The sequence below is a fragment of the Cimex lectularius genome, unplaced genomic scaffold (assembly GCF_000648675.2).
Source record: "Cimex lectularius strain Harlan isolate CLEC.00 unplaced genomic scaffold, Clec_2.1 scaffold97, whole genome shotgun sequence".
NCBI lineage: Eukaryota > Metazoa > Arthropoda > Insecta > Hemiptera > Cimicidae > Cimex > Cimex lectularius.
In genome coordinates this window covers 1496884-1513081 of record NW_019392672.1, presented here as the reverse complement: position 1 = coordinate 1513081, position 16198 = coordinate 1496884, and the positions used below count along the sequence as shown (strand labels likewise).

At 34.3% G+C, this 16198-nt stretch overlaps 2 protein-coding genes across 2 annotated transcripts in view; both read left to right on the top strand.

Annotated features, from left to right (window-relative positions):
• The first annotated feature begins 2614 nt into the window (after positions 1-2614).
• LOC106667026 lies at positions 2615-3727 on the top strand. The gene is made up of 5 exons (XM_024225336.1): positions 2615-2671; positions 2947-3236; positions 3313-3381; positions 3436-3525; positions 3597-3727. Exons 2-5 carry the CDS (start codon positions 3021-3023, stop codon positions 3654-3656), a joined length of 435 nt encoding a protein of 144 aa, XP_024081104.1. The 5' UTR covers positions 2615-2671; positions 2947-3020; the 3' UTR covers positions 3657-3727.
• Positions 3728-8619: 4892 nt separating this feature from the next.
• The window catches only part of LOC106667081 (NF-kappa-B inhibitor cactus), a 45286-nt gene continuing 37707 nt past the window's right edge, over positions 8620-16198 (top strand). The window contains exon 1 of the mRNA XM_014394773.2: positions 8620-8638. The gene's annotated coding sequence lies outside the window, so the exon portion shown is untranslated. The remainder of the gene's footprint in view (positions 8639-16198) is intronic.

Sequence of the window (16198 nt, the reverse complement as noted above, 5' to 3'; positions counted from 1 at the left end):
TTTCTCTAAACATAAGAAGAATCTTCATTATTATGGATTATTTCATCCGGGTCATTTTGTTGTCGTCCCACTGGCAATGTCTGTAAAGTGGTCAGTTGCCGTATGTTCTTATAGTTATGGTTAGGGATGGTTGTGTCCTCATCAATGAAGCAACCCTTCACAAGAAACTATTTTGAATTCGCTTTAATGATATTGAATGATAAACCGGAGATCAATGTACACAAATGGGCCAAACAAAGAATACAGAAAATGAAAAATATTTATGTTCCTGAAGTCTTTAATTTTTCAAAATAAATTAAAAAATTGAAGCTTTATTAGTAATGTATGTTGTGAGGTAAATGATAGTTCATTATCAGATACGACTCACAAAACTCTAACTAAAGAAGTTCTTTCTATGGTATTTTTTTAAAGACTATATGAGAAAATGATAGTATTAGCTGTTCTTTAGAAAGAGATGGTGCATTTTATTTATCCTAAAATATTGTTTATTTTAATTATACGAAGATTGCAGTTGATCTAGATTATATTCATGTAATATTCATACATTATACATTCATCGTAACACTGGTTATTGTGAAATATTTTCAGGTCATCAACAAACCCGAGAAATTGAATACCATTAAACATTTATATACATAAATAGCTAAGGCCCAGTATGCCAAGTCCTTGGGTTCGATTTCCACCGACACCCCTGGCGTTTTTTTCACACCCTCAACTATGTATAATGAAATAATTAACGAAATATACACTGGGTAATATGAAGGTCATAAGGCCATTAAACCATTAAAAAAAGGCCCAATATGGTATCCTTGTGGAACCCCAAGTGTAGCAGAAATAGGGCCCATTTAGCTATTTCAGTTCTACAAGGTAGCCAGTATAAAAGAATCGAGACCATTTACAGTTTAAATTTTGAAAGGAGGATTAAATGGCAGACTACCAAAGTCTGTATGCATAATCCACCTGCATTTGTTCATCCATTGAGCAAGTATGTAATTCTGAAATGATAATAAATTGGTACAAGTTGATTGGACTGGTATAAAACTTCTGGAATGATTATAGGTAATAGAGGATATAATTTTGTATAAAATATAGATTACTATTAATTTAAATTACTATCAATTTTTTAGGAACAAGGATGTTTAGCTAGATCAAATTGTCAAATCATTTCTTATGACCAAAGAGCAAAATCAATAATGCTTGGGCAATTTTATTCTCATTATTGGCTATATGTATTGGTATAATTTGGAAGAGTGGAGGTGAAAAATAGAAGCGATTGGTCGTCCAAAAATGCTCGGTGAATTGTTTGAACACTCGCTCAAATTCTTTGGTCTTTTCCTTTACCGCGGGTCGAGCGGGAAAAAAGTCGGTTACAAACCGTGCCATGTCTTCGGCACGATGGCCGTTATAGCAGCAGTTGGTGCGGTCATCATTTTTGATACCATCTACGAGAACGTCAATTCGGTTTTTAAAAAGAATGTGGTGCACTTTTACTCCAACATACTGGAAAGCTTATCCACAGCGATCTTCTATACGGTGTGCGCGTCCAAGACGGTCGTCGTTCAAAACAAATTATTCCGAATCAGGGCGATTTTGGACAAAGTGGAAAGAAACCTTCAAATCAAAACCCCCGGGATCATGAAGAAAAATCATGCCGTTTTTCTGATTCTTTTTCACTTCCTGTGGTTACTTTTGGCACTCTTCGAAGTTTCAATAAGAATTACGAAGTACGGGACGTTTCTGTTTATTCATCTGTTCAAGCAATACGCCCAAATGTACCTGAGTTTATGCGCTTTCACTTTCGTACTCTTGGTCCTCCAAATTTTTACATTATTTCGTTCGTTGAATAACAAGTTAAATAATATTTTAAAACAAAGCAATAACAAAAGGAAAACAGGTAAGCCGCTCCACAATCAATAATTTATGATTTAATTTTATTTTGACAATTATACATTTGCAGGACTTTTAACAGCCGAAACAAGTTCAATACATATATATTATGAGATGTTACATCAAAACTTAGGCGGTTAATGTTGTTAATTCTATAATACGCATTTATTGAACTTGTAGATGATCTTAGCCGATCATCACGGTATGGACTGTTCTGCTGGTCTGGTCTATCAGGCACTTTTAGGCTTTCCATCCAGTGGTAGTTCTGTTCTTTTGTGTTGAAATGTGATGGGGTGGGTATCGTTGTCATTGTTTTGACGTATTTAACAGTATGGGATTTTTATTTTTTTTTTATTTTTTTGTTCCAGTCGGTTATTAATGTACTTAGTTACTTATTTATGTACTTACTTAACTTAGTGTTTTGAGTGAATGTATGTTATGTAGTTTATAGATCAGAACAATAGGAGACCAGTCTGTTAATCATTTAACCCATTAGAGTTAGACAAACCGTTCATTTATTCTAAATAAGAGTAAACATTTAATCACTGTGGAGAAAATTCCATATAGACATCATAAGGTTTTTTTATTTTCATCAGCCCGTTGCGCAAATATTTCAAAATACCTATTAGTAATACGATCCGCGTAAAGAGAATTTACTGTCTGCCACCTCTTCTTTCGGACTGTTACGAGATCGCACAGAATTACCGATGTCATCCCGAGGAGGAGACCGTACTTCAAGCGTCGAAAGGTCATCTGCTGTTCTTCATCTTCTCCGCACGATGGGGTATGCTAACCACAAGTCAGATGTAGGTCAAAGCCAGGGCCGTGACAAGTGGAGGAGGGGATTCAGAAACGGCCAGAAAGTATAAAAAATATTCACATGGGTCAATGCCAAATAAGTTTACATAAACATCAAAGAGGAAGGGGTTTCAGGGGAATAATTAGCTATGTTTTCCTATAATTCAAACGCTAAGATTTTTATTGGTTCACGTACACGTTTTGGGTGTTAAAATGAACTTATTTTTTATCAAACAATAACTTTTTTTATGTTTATTTTAGATAAATTATCGGCGAATCAACAAGAATCGACTTTGGACACGCTCAGCAATTCCCATTGGGATTTGTGCGAGGCGATGACAAAATTGGGCGAAGCGTTTGGACTGCAGCTGCTTCTCATCATATCCTACGTCTATATAAAATGCATAACGAGCCCTTTCAAATTTCTCGTATCGATATTCTTCCCACAAACCGATGCACAAACATTTTTTCTGGTCTATTTTTGGTGGCTATTTCTCTACTTCTCAATAGCGGTTGTTGTGTTCAAAGTCTGTACTGACACAACCATCGAGGTGAGCGGAACAGAATACTTTTAACGTTCTATTAACGACTAATCTACTATAAAACACGCCTACAAAAACATTGTAGGCTAGAAAAACGAACGTAATCGTCTGGGACAACGTTCATGAGCATCACAACCTGTCTATAGCTGAAAAAGTAAGATTTTACGATTCTGTACAAAATGGCCGGCTTAATGGCTTTTATTTTCAGCTCAAGACGTTTTCTGCCAAGATGAACCACAATAATTACAAATTTACCGCTTGCGGGTTTTTCGTTTTAGAACTAAGCACCCTATCTTCAGTCAGTACCTTCCGAACGAAGTGCCAAAATAATAACATTTGTTCTTTCAGTAATCTACATTTATTTTTCAGATGCTTCTTTCAGTAACAACACAGCTTTTCATATTGTTTTCTATCATCAGACAAGGTTAAACAGGACAAAATAACATACTATTCTATTGTCGTGTTTTACACTAGTTTGTTCATACGACGAGATTCACCGAAATTCCTTTGTCATGCTAATTACTTCTCATTAATTAAACAAAGTTAAGTTTAAAATAAAATAAATTTATTATTCAAGACGAACTAACACCAAAGAAAACTATATCCATTCCTCCTATATTTTCTGTTGAAGAAAAGGATATTAGGTAATAGAATCTTCGAGATGGCTACTTGGGAATAAATAAGCTTATTTTAGGGATGGTTAGGTTGCCAAACCCCATCATCTACTATAAGCTTATTTTTGTTCAAGTATTATTATTATACGTCACAAGTATCCGCTATTCAATGAATTTAACAATACTTCCCGTCGTAGACATATTTATTTGAATTTCATGTAGAACTATAATATTTATGAAATAACTGAAGCAAAGACGTCCGAAACACGTGTCAAAGTTCAAGGGTAAAACCAGGACGCTCAGAGATTTTCCTTTCGTCATTATTAATGTCAGTAGTTTTTAAATAATTAATATACTTTTATCTAAAGTTACCTAACGTTTAAATTATTATTTTACGTTTAGATATGCTCATATGCAATTATGTTAATATGGTTATAGGAAGGTGTTTTTCATTTTTCATTTAGTGCATTGTTCAAAAAATAATTCAAAAAGTATTTCGAATGAACAATTGTTCGTTTAATAATTTTAACTATTGGTTAAGAAATTAGGATCAGCAATGGAAACCTTACTCGACTTTCCCCTTTACATATTTATGTACAAAAAGTGGCTTTGTGCCAACAGACTCCTGAGATACAAGGAAATAAAGCATATCTAAGGAGAAGCCATCACAAAAGTCTGGAGGGAATTAAAATAAATAGTTGGATGTAACGGTATCTGACAAAATGAGAGATAACTCAAATTTCATAGACCCTCAAGTGGTCACATATGGTATGCATTGAAGAAGGAAGATGGGTAAAAGGGCCGATCTAAACCTTTGACTATCCTAATAAATTTCTAAGCTGAGGTCCATGCAATACAGCTCTGTACAGCGGTAGTTAATAAAGAAAAATTTGAAAGGTGCACATTTACATAAGCTCAGACAGCCTGGCAGCGTTAAAGTCACTAAATGCCTAAGCTTTCAACTCCAAACTTGTCTGGGAATACCTAACGGGTCTATGCACAAGATTACCTTAATCCTGGGGTTATGGGACATGAAAGATACAGAAGGAAATGAACAGGCTGTCCAACTAGCAAAAAGGGGTAGCCCTCTCACCCATGAGATCAGATCCACAACTAGTGGTGCATCTGTTGGCCTGGACAAATGGCTTGAGAAAGAAAAACTCAAGCACTGGACAAAAAGACCAGGTAAGAGGCAAGCTAATAGATTTATACATCTCTCAAGAAGGAAGGCGAAGAAACTCCTTTCCCTCAGCAGGCAGGATTTGAGGAAAATATGTGCATACACTTAACTACCATCATGATGGAGAAAGCAGAAACATGCCGACTTTGTCAGGAAGAACCAGAGACATCGGCACATATCCTTTGTGAATGTGAAGCATTAGCCCAGTTAAGTATAGCCGCTTTGTTAAGGCAATTCTCACAACAAAAGAGTTGTGCGAAGAGGCACCGAGGAAAGTGGAAAAACTGGACTTTCCTAAGTATAGACATAAGTTATAAGTGTTCCTCATTAGGTTAAGTTGGAACTGGGAAAACAAACATGGGCTGGTCAAGATGAGTTTGTACTTGCTTGAAACTTTTGGTCGTGAGATCAAAGAATTAATCTAATTCAAGAATGTTTGAGCTTTTGAGATAACAGGCATCTGAGAAAAATGCACCGACAAAAATACAGAGTCATCTGCATACAGAAATATCTTGTCCGCACTAATTGCTTTATTCATTTCATTTACATAAATGTTGAACAAAAGAGGTCCTAGAACACTACCCTAAAGGACTCCACTATTAATTCTAACGAGATCAATGAACTGATCGATAATTTTTGCCGTACCTTGTCTACTAGTTAAATTAGCTCTGAAAAGTGGTAAAGGTTTTTTCACAGGAATTAGCCTTTTTTAAGCATCCCAGCAACTTATAATGGTCAATAGTATCAAATTCCATACTATAATTTTCAAAGATACGTATAATAAAGCAGTTTTGTTCTAGTGGTTATTTAAGTTGTCACAGAAGCTCCAATAGTAAAATGCCCGTACCTGTAACTTAGGGATGGTGATGAAATGAGATGAATGGAAACCACATTGACCTGGATCACATAATTATTGATGATGCTTGGTGTTATTTTTTGTTTTGTGTATATTTGTATTAGCATGATTTCAGAATGAATTGAAATTGTCCTGTACTTGTTTTATGTCGTCTATGTCCTTTCTTATAGGTGGGTTTTATTATTGAAATTTTTAAAATGCGTGCGTAAATTCCCGTTTTAATTATTGAGTTGATTAACTACTCTGATTGAAGATAGGGCTGAGTCATGGTTTTGATATCCACAGATCCGATGCTATCAAATCTTGAAGATATTTTTGGGTCAATGTCACATATAATGTTCTCAATATAGCGTCAGCGAGGGTTTGGTTGCGATTGCAAAACATATGAGCAAAATCATTAGCGAGTTGTATAATTTTTTTCCGAAATATGTCAAAATTGATGTGCTGATTCTATTTTTGAATTCTTATACATAACGTCAATGGCTCTCCAGGTAGTCTTTGGGCCATTATTGGCTTTGAGAATGATATTATGTTATTATTTTCTTTTTTAGTTTTTATTGCTATTTTAAACCAATTTTCTGGAGTTATTATATCGTGATTTAAGAAAGTATCCCAGGATATGACTATTTTTTTCAATAATTTATCTCTATTTGTAACAAGTGATTTTATTTCGTCAGTAATCCAAGATTTGTTGACCTCGTCTCTTTTATAATTGTAGGGTAATTTTTTTATATGCTCCTTTGCCTTGGGGAAGATCTTCAGGTCCCGATTTTTCAGCCGCAATTTGACATTGAGAGTCTATCGAACTACTTAAGGCTCTGAAAGATGGATGAATATTTTTTTAGGAGTTTCGAAAGAAGTGTTCCGGAATATCTTTAGCGGAGTTTGAATGGATTGTCACTTGCAAATCCGTACAAATTGGGAGTTGAAAGTGGCCACATCGAAAGCACGCCAGAGGACAGGACTGCAAAGAAATTTTACTAGGGTAAGCTAGGTGGTTGACGGCTGCGAGTAAGACCTAGAAAAAGACGGGAGGACGACCTCAGAATGATGCAGATTGGTCGACGGAGGAGACACGCGGAGGACAAACGATACTGGGCCAGAATTGTGGAGGAGAACAGAGCCTTCCAAGGACTGAAGGTTCGAGGAGGAGTTTTCTCTTCTATTAGGATTCTTTTCTACTGTTTAATGTTGTTACATTAATTAGTATGTCTTGTAAGTTAAAGATTTTTCGCTTTTGTAAACTTTATCAACTTTACACCTTATTCTTTATACTGACGTCATTTTACAGTGTTATAATAATTATGTAGCATGTGTCTGTGGTGACGTCTATGTTTCACAGCTGCTACAACCTGAAGTTGATCTTCCTCGTTGCCCAAAAAGTTGGTCCACTGCTTCAGTTGATCAGTGCTCCCTGATGTCTCTGCGTCGGTCCTTCCTCGATGGGGTAGAGAAATCCTTCCTGTTTTCCACGTTTCGTATACGCGTATACGTTTTTAAGAAGTCGCCTACTTGTGCTTTTACGTTTTCAATAATATATGTATTTTTATTGTTATATGAATTTCAACATACTTATGTTAATGAAAGCCAAATTAAGCGAGATCAAAAATTCATGAGTTGTAATAAAAAATATTTAATTATGAAGGTTTGAAAAAACAGTCACCAGAAAACCCGGTCAATCATTTACTGATAGATTAAAATTTAACTAACGATTGAATTTTGTTCTGTAAAGGCGTCCGCTGGCTAAAAAATTGAGAAGTCCTGACTTATAAACAGTACTTTTACAGTAAGTATGTACGGAACTTTTTTCTTCTTACTTTTATTTATAATTATTCAGAAATCGTGAGATGCAAATTATGTATGATATAGCCTTATACAAAAATGTCTTTTCTATACCGACTTTCTTCCCCACCCCTTCAAAATCCAACGTATATAAACATAAAACAGAAAAATCGCACTGACACTCTCAACACGATACGCAAGAATGGCACAATTACACAGAAGACAAACACTTTGAGTGAGTAGAAATACTTTGATTGAATATATAAAAAAAATATATTTTGCATTGTATAAATTCACTTTTCCACATCCTAAATGTATTGTTAAATGTAAACAATGTTTGTAAATCCCAGGCCCTGAAGATGATCTCAATAAAGATCGAAACGTTGGCACGATAAAGAAAATGTTTTTCTGAAATCTACATCACACCAGACCGCATCTCACGATTTCTGAATAATTATCGATTAACGGTCACTAATCACACACTTTTATTTATTTTATTATTATAATTATTACTTTTAGATGATATTTATTTCTTTGTGGCCGTTCCAATTTAGTCCGTATTTTGAAGTACATTAACGGCGAGCAATTCCTGCACTATGTCTCAGAACTTGGAAATTCTATGATACGTTTATACAAATGTATGATAAATTTTGAGGAAAAAAACGAGATGAAATTTGATTCGAAAAATCTAGGCGCGGAGAACTCACCCGGACCCCATTATCTCCCGAATTACTAATTTCTGATAATTCTTAGTTAAAAGGTTGATCTGCCTCTTGCTGAGTCGTCGGCTGATAGTCAGTTTCGACTAATTGCTGCTGCCGTGAACGGGCCACGAAACACGTAGGCTCTTCTCTGAACCCGGAGGTGTGGAGGGTTTCCCTGGCAGAACTTTCTCTTCGCTTTTTAAGTTGAATTTTGGTTCTGTTATCATTGGAAAAACCATAACTTGTATTGACATCGTCCTTACTTTGAGGAGAAGGTGAGTGAAAATTTCATTCTACCTGCCTTTCCGGAACAATGACATAAAAATAATTAGAGATGACCCGTCTTCTTTTTTATCAGTTTATAATGCAATTAGTGATTTTCTTTTTAAAAAAATCGAGCTTGAATAAGGCAAATAACTAAAAAACCCATCGGTCATTGTACTTTGTACTTGGTTTTACTTTGTAGTGCATACAAGAAACATACAAAAAATAGTTCGAAAAAATTTCCATCAGCTGTTTTTATCAATTTACTCCATTGTACATCAATAAAAAATGAGAAGAAATAAAATTTTAAAAAATTTAGAAATATTTCATAAATGGATCATTTCTTATAACTTTCTTTATTTCTTAAGCCCCATGCCAATTTATTTTTCGTTTTATAAATTCTGAATATATATTCAATAAGAAAGTTACTAGGTGACCGTTTACTTGCTGATTTTGAGCAATGAAAGACCAGAATTTTTAAAAAATATTTTGGTTTTGACAGAAAAAAAACACTTCTAGAAGTGAAAGAAAACATTCATCCAGCTATTTAAAAAAATCTAGAAATTAACCTTTTACTGAGTTTGTGTGTTATCGAAATTGTCAATGTTTATTTTATGTGCACATTGTCTCAGATTAGAAGTTTTAAACATGTTTTTAACCGTACTAGAGAAAACGTATTAAAGGTGTCCTTGTGAGTTGGGTATTACCCGAATTTATCTATTGTAGGCAAACAAAAGCTTTTCACCGTCTTTTATTTCTTTCCGAAAACTTTATGGCGTATGGGTTTTTCTATCTGCTTGAACATGATTAATCTATGATTTACACGTATATGCTAGTGTTAGTTACATAGTGTGTCTTATTAATGTTTGTCACACTTTCCGAGGTTTGAACTGGCTCTTCGATAATATGATAAAAAGCTCCAATATTTTTGTATGCACTGAAAAGCATTAATATTATTCCCAAAGTTTACCATTAAATAAATATCATTATAAACTAACTCAAATTTAAAAAAAATTGAAGGAGTGTTGCCACTGGGAAACTTCTCCGACAAGAGACTCATATGACAAATTTAACATACAATATTTATAGTTGTAAATATCAAATAGATGTAATAAAAAAATTTTCAGGTACAGTTATCTAATGTTGAATAACTTCTATGCTAAGTGAAATGTTAAAAGTGATTATTTTACATGTATATTTGTATATTTAAACTTTAAACATCATAGTACAATATTGATTAATTGGCAATATTAATCATACAGGTGACTGCTAATTTAACCATAGATACCACTTATCAGGGTGGAACAATGCCGTCAAAATCAAAATGAAATCATATTATTACCATATGGAAGTGGTGGGGGGGGTGAGTTGCCGAGTTGCTCCTGTTGTTCGATCCTTGATCATCCTGGTCCGCCTGTTATCGCAGGGTTTTTGCTGGTTATTTTAAAAAATCCCAAGCTATTAAAAATTTTTCAACAAGTTATAGCTTTGTTTTCTTAATCACCATCGTAATAATTATATCATAATGAATAATCAGCAAATCAGCATAATAAAGGACGATCTGTCATGTCGGCATGTTTCTGTTTATGTTTTGCCCATCTTTTTTAGGTGGTAGTTAAGAATATGTACATATTTTCCTTAAATCCTACCTGCGGAGAAGAAGGATTTATAAATCTCTCATTTTGCCTAACACCCACAGCTTTTGCCCAATCCTTGAGCTTTTCTTTGTCAAGTTCCAACTTACGAACATAAACAACTTATGCACCTTCACCTTGTTCTGTTCTTGGTCCCCTGGGTTAGAGGGCTGCTTCTTTTTTGTCTAGTTGGTCAACCTGTTATTTATGTACATTTCCCTTGTTGTGTTTCCATAGAGCCATTAGGCTATTTAGGCACTGCCAGACAAGTTTGGAGTCGAAAGCATTTGCATTTAGGACCTTTCTAGCTGCCTGACTGTCTAAGCACCTTTCATATTTTTCTATATTAACTCGTGGGCACAAAGTTGGATTGCATGGACCTTTGTATTGGCATTGTGTTGTATTGCTTTGAAATTCGTTGGGATTAATCCAAGAGACTTTGCTAGGGAACGGTTCGGCCCTTTTACCCCTAAACCTACACCCTATTTCATCTTCGATCCATCTGTGTACCGCATACCTGAAACTTGGCGCTACCCTTTTTCCAAAAGGCTTTTTTATGAAGACTTGAACAATCTCTCAATGTTGAGTTTTTCCCATTTTGTCAAGTATAGTTGTAGCTAGCTCGTTTATTTTAATTCTCAACAAACTTTGGGGTGGTTTCTCCTTAGATCTGCCATTATCCAGAAATTCGTGTATCTCAGGGGTCTGCTGGCACTCTCAAAAGCCACCTTTTGTACATAAATATATAACGGTGGAAGGTCCAGGGCGGTTTCCATTGCTGTAATGAGGCAGGTATGCGTTTCTCCTGTTATATTAAAACGCTCTAATCTTTGGCCAAAATACTACAGCACTACATGTAGACGTCTGACCCTTATGGTGTACAACCAATACGCCATCCTAGGGTTTATTCCCCAGTTTTCGCTGCGTAATGTCTGTAGTAGTGCCTTGGCTTTATGCATTTCCTATGTGTGTTCTACTTTTGGGCCTGTGTTCAAGGGTTATTCCTAGGTACTTTGTTTGGAGAAAATTAAGGATTCATCTTTTATTGTGGGTGCTTTTAAATTTAGTTCTTTCTTCATGTAAAACATATGAGATATCAATTAATTATTATTTTGATGTAAGGTCTTGGTTGACATGGAAAAGAAGTAGTCTTCGAAGTCATAATCAAGTGGTTAAAGCAGCGCCGTATTGAGCAGAAATTCGTGGGTTCGAATCCCGCTGATGACATTAACTTTTTCATCTCAACCAAGGCCTTACATAAAAAGAATAATTAATTGAAATAAGTAATTTGGTTAATTAGACCACTAAACATAAATGGTATGAGATTTGTTTTCTTAGGGTTTATTAAACCCATTTTCTCGCACAATCTTCCTACAAGATTTAGGGCGTTTTGTATCTGATTTGATGGAGTGTCGTCGAATTTCACTTTTATGATAGTTACCAGGACATCTGTCTTACCTATGGTATGGTATCCTTCATCATCAACAATCATTACAATAATTAAAATATTTGACGACATTAATCTAAATATTTTTAGTTGGTCCTAGTTAACAAAAGCGATTATTTAAATTGTTTTAATCATTCTTATATAAAGTGTGGTTGAGATGAAAAATTAGCGTAATTTTTCATCTCACAATCACACTCTGAATAAAAATTATATTTAACGATTCTAGATATTAGGAAATGTTTATATTGAAAACTGAAGAGGAAAAACTTGAATTAAGGTCGATCAAACTGGAAAAAAAATTTACAAATTGTGCAAATAAATAATTTTGTTTGTTTTCAATATATATTGCTGATTAGAAACGTTTCTTAATTTATACTGATTACTTCAAGATAAATACTTCTGTCATTGTTATAAGTGAAGTATGAAATTGCATTTTTGATGCTGTTGATGACTATAAAATTAGTTTCACTAGAGCATATCTAATTTGGTTAGGGTTTATTCTTTTTTTGTTTCTTCTAGTTCTATGACACGAAATTCTTTGCTTAAACATGTTTCTTTTTGTATGCTAATCAGCATGGAAAGTATTACTGTATAATAGAATGAAAACTGTGTTGAATAGCAGTCTAGAGCCGCAACATAATTATTATTATACAGTATCGAGTGCAATGCTAGGATGCAGGTGCTCTTCCAAGTATTACAATCAGCATTCTCCCACTCCAGAGTAATTTAATGGTTATATTATCAAAAAGAATTCATTCTTAGCCTAGCTACCAGTGAGGGAATATCATTTTAGTAGGATAAACATAAAACAAAGTGTTTTAAAAGGAATCACCAAGTGATTAAACGACTTATGTATAATATAATGTCGTAAGTTCCGGGGCCCACAATCAGCTGAGGTCATCGCCAGGCCCTCCGCGCTTTGTTATGTATGTACTTCTTTTTCCGATCTTTCACGCTTATTTTTTAAACAAAATATAATAATGCAAAATTGTACTTTAGTTTAAAAAAGCACAATAAAAAGGATTATATACAACTTTATCTCCATCTAAAAGTTAAAAGGAAAAACCGAATGGAATTACGGGTTTTCCCTTTTACATCCTATCCTGACCGATTAGTAACGACGGTAGATTAGTAACTGTCTGATTGTCGAAAATTTTGAAATAAACTAACTTATATCAGTGAACTGTCCGGATTTAAGATTGATAGCATAATTTAAACCGTAACACGTTTGACTAAGAAAAGCTCACTAACGAGATGATCTTGTAAAGAAAGGATTGCGGATTCAAGCGTCCTCATTTCCAACCAATCAAGCAGTAAATCACAAAAACGGTTGTTAAGAGGTTTGAGTGTAATTTTCAAAAGTATACTCTTTCTTACTTCTGCAATTTAGCTTTAATGATGGGAGAGACTGGAAAATCTGAGTGGGGATGTGCCTGGAGTGCAAAGACTTTCTGCCTGGGATTCCCCCGATCAAACCTTCACAAAAGAGATCAGTCGAGCTTAGGATACAGTCCAAGATGCGTTCCAGAATGGCAATACTCTCATTAGTGAGTGAGTACATCTTGGGTGGTGTCAAGTCCACCTTCTTACGCATCATTAACAGTACGTCTCACCTTATTGGATTTTGATTGGAACATTAAAATTACCGTTGTATTAGCCAAATCGAAACACGCATTTTGTCAGTCGAACAGAGGTTTGAGTAACAGAGGAAACCGAATAACTTATTCTATCCCGTTTGCTCAGAACGTAGATTTCAATTTAATTAAATTTAAACACAGGTTCTTCCCCAAGACAATGTCAACCAGATTATTATTTTTTTCTAGAATGCAATCACTTAATTCAAAAAGCAACAACGTATCATTTTATTATAAACTGGTAAGATCTTAAAACATATACACAAATTAATCATCAATCAAAACAAAGTTACCATTTCCCTGTGAATTTAATTCAAAAGAATGTTTTCTGCGCATTTTACAAATGAACTACAACTGAACTATTGGCTTTATGTTTCTTCCATGTTATTAATAAAATGATACATGTTATGTTCAATTTGCAGCACTAGATGATACAAAATAGTTCTGAGGGTATCAAAAACTTGTGTCTTCGCCGAAGCGCTTGAGTTATCTTTTATTTAATCCTGAAAGACATACTTTCAATGACATCTTATACATGAGATGGATTCAATCCAATTTACTTTTGATGACTTCCATTACTTTATTTTGATTATTTTAAAGGCATCAAAATGTTGAGATGACTGTCAAGGACAAAAATTTTCCATGTAACTCTTGAGATGTCTTCCATACCTTGAAAATTGAATTATGTTGCTAGGGCTAGACATGATTCATGAAATCAGGAACATGAAATGGCAAAGACAAATTAACATGTGTTATTTTTGTCATTAATCAGCAATGATATAACTTTTATTATTTTAAATATACCATTATCTTGATTATAGTCATTAGAAGTCGTACAATTTCATTGTATGCCTGAAATTTATTCATTTTGGTGATTTTCATTAAGATCAAAATCATGGACTCCCAAAAAAAATGAACTCCATTAAACTTATAAAGATCATAATTTTCACTGAAATCAAACCTGATATTTCATTATAAGCAAAATTAATGACCTGTCAAGTTCTTCTTGCAATTGAAAATCAATTCTTTTTATTATGAAGGTATATTATTTTTGAGGTAAATAAAACCTTCCTCATACTGTCGATGCGATTGAAATAAAACGTGATGCCGATTAAATTTACTGCGTATAAATTTCATTAGCTGTGTTTTATTGTATATGGACTTTTTTTATGGTACCTAATATAATTTTATTTTGGCTGTTGTCAATGTCATTGATTGATAGTGCGGTCGTCACAAGATCCGGGAGTCTGACAGTCACAATACTATACATTTTATAACAGCCCGGATCAGATCTGATATATCACTTCTCTCTTTTTAGATATCCATTAACATCAGAACATTAGATGTCTTTCTGTGACAATAAAAACAATGATGGCTATCTAAAAACTTAAGTTCAAAAAACTTGCTTTCTCATAAATAACCAGATACAGCTTTTCCCGACATCCAAACTGAAAAATGTCGAAAAACATATAATTACTATTTCCCTACAATGGTATTAAATGTTTTTCAATGACATAGGTGTTAAATGAGATACTTCAACAAATATATAATGACTTAGATTATCATTCCCTTGACGTGAAATCCAATGACATGACATGATGCTTAAAAATATGGAATGACTTAGATTATTATTCTCTTGACGTGACATCCAATGACACGAGATAAGATGCTTAAAAAATATGTAATAACTTTATCGTTCAGTTGACGTGACTTCAATAATATCAAGAACTTTTAATGACCTCAATATTCTGAGGTGTCGTTCAATGAGAGATGGGATGCTAAAAGAAAATGTGACAACTTGGATTATCATTCCCTTGACGTGAAATCCAATGACATGAGATGAGATGCTTAAAAAATGTATTATGACTTAGATTATTATTCCCTTGACGTGGCATCCAATGACATGAGGTGAGATGCTTAAAAAATATGTAATGATTTTATCTTTCAGTTGACGTGACATCAATAATATCAAGAACTTGAAATGACTTTTAATGACGTCAATATTCTGAGGTGTCGAGCAATGTGAGATGAGATGCTAAAAGAAAATATGACAACTTAGATTATCATTCCGTTGACGTGAAATCCAATGACATGAGATGAGATGCCTAAAAAATATGTAATAACCTAGATGATCATTCCCTTGACATGACATCAACGGCATCAAGAACATGAAATGACTTTTAATGACCTCAATATCCTGAGGTGTCGTTCAATAAGAGATGAGATGCGTAAAGGAAATTTGACGACCTAGATTATAATTCCTTTGAAGCTCTATTCTTCAGATGTAATCGTTAAAAATATTTGATGACTTACATTTCTACATTGCTTGACGTGATATCCAATGTCATCAATAACCTGGGTGTAGTTCAACGCGAGATGAGATGCTTAAAAAAAGCTGTGCCGACTTAAGCTTAGGCCACACTAGGGTCAAAGAGCACGTCTTTGTTGAAAACAGCCCGATTCAATTGTGCGTTGCAGGGGGCTGCCCTGAAACAAAAGGTCTGGGGCACACTTGCAATTTTCAGTTGAGCAACTGTTTGACTCCATGTGTATGTCATATGAAGTGCTATGGACTTGCGCACACATGCAAGTACAACTGATTAACCTGTTGAAGCAAAACAGTTTGTGGTCTGGCTCAATCTTTGTAGTTGCATCCAGTCTCCTCGTGACATATCGGATTGAATGGTGGTGGGCTCACTTGCAATAAAACATTTGCGGGTGTACATGTGTAGTTCTAAATTCACAACATTTGCAAATATTCCTACGACAAAACAGACGATGAGTAAACTTTTATTATTTTTTATTAATAATATTATAATGTATTGCATTATAAACTATTCCACGGAAGTACATTTA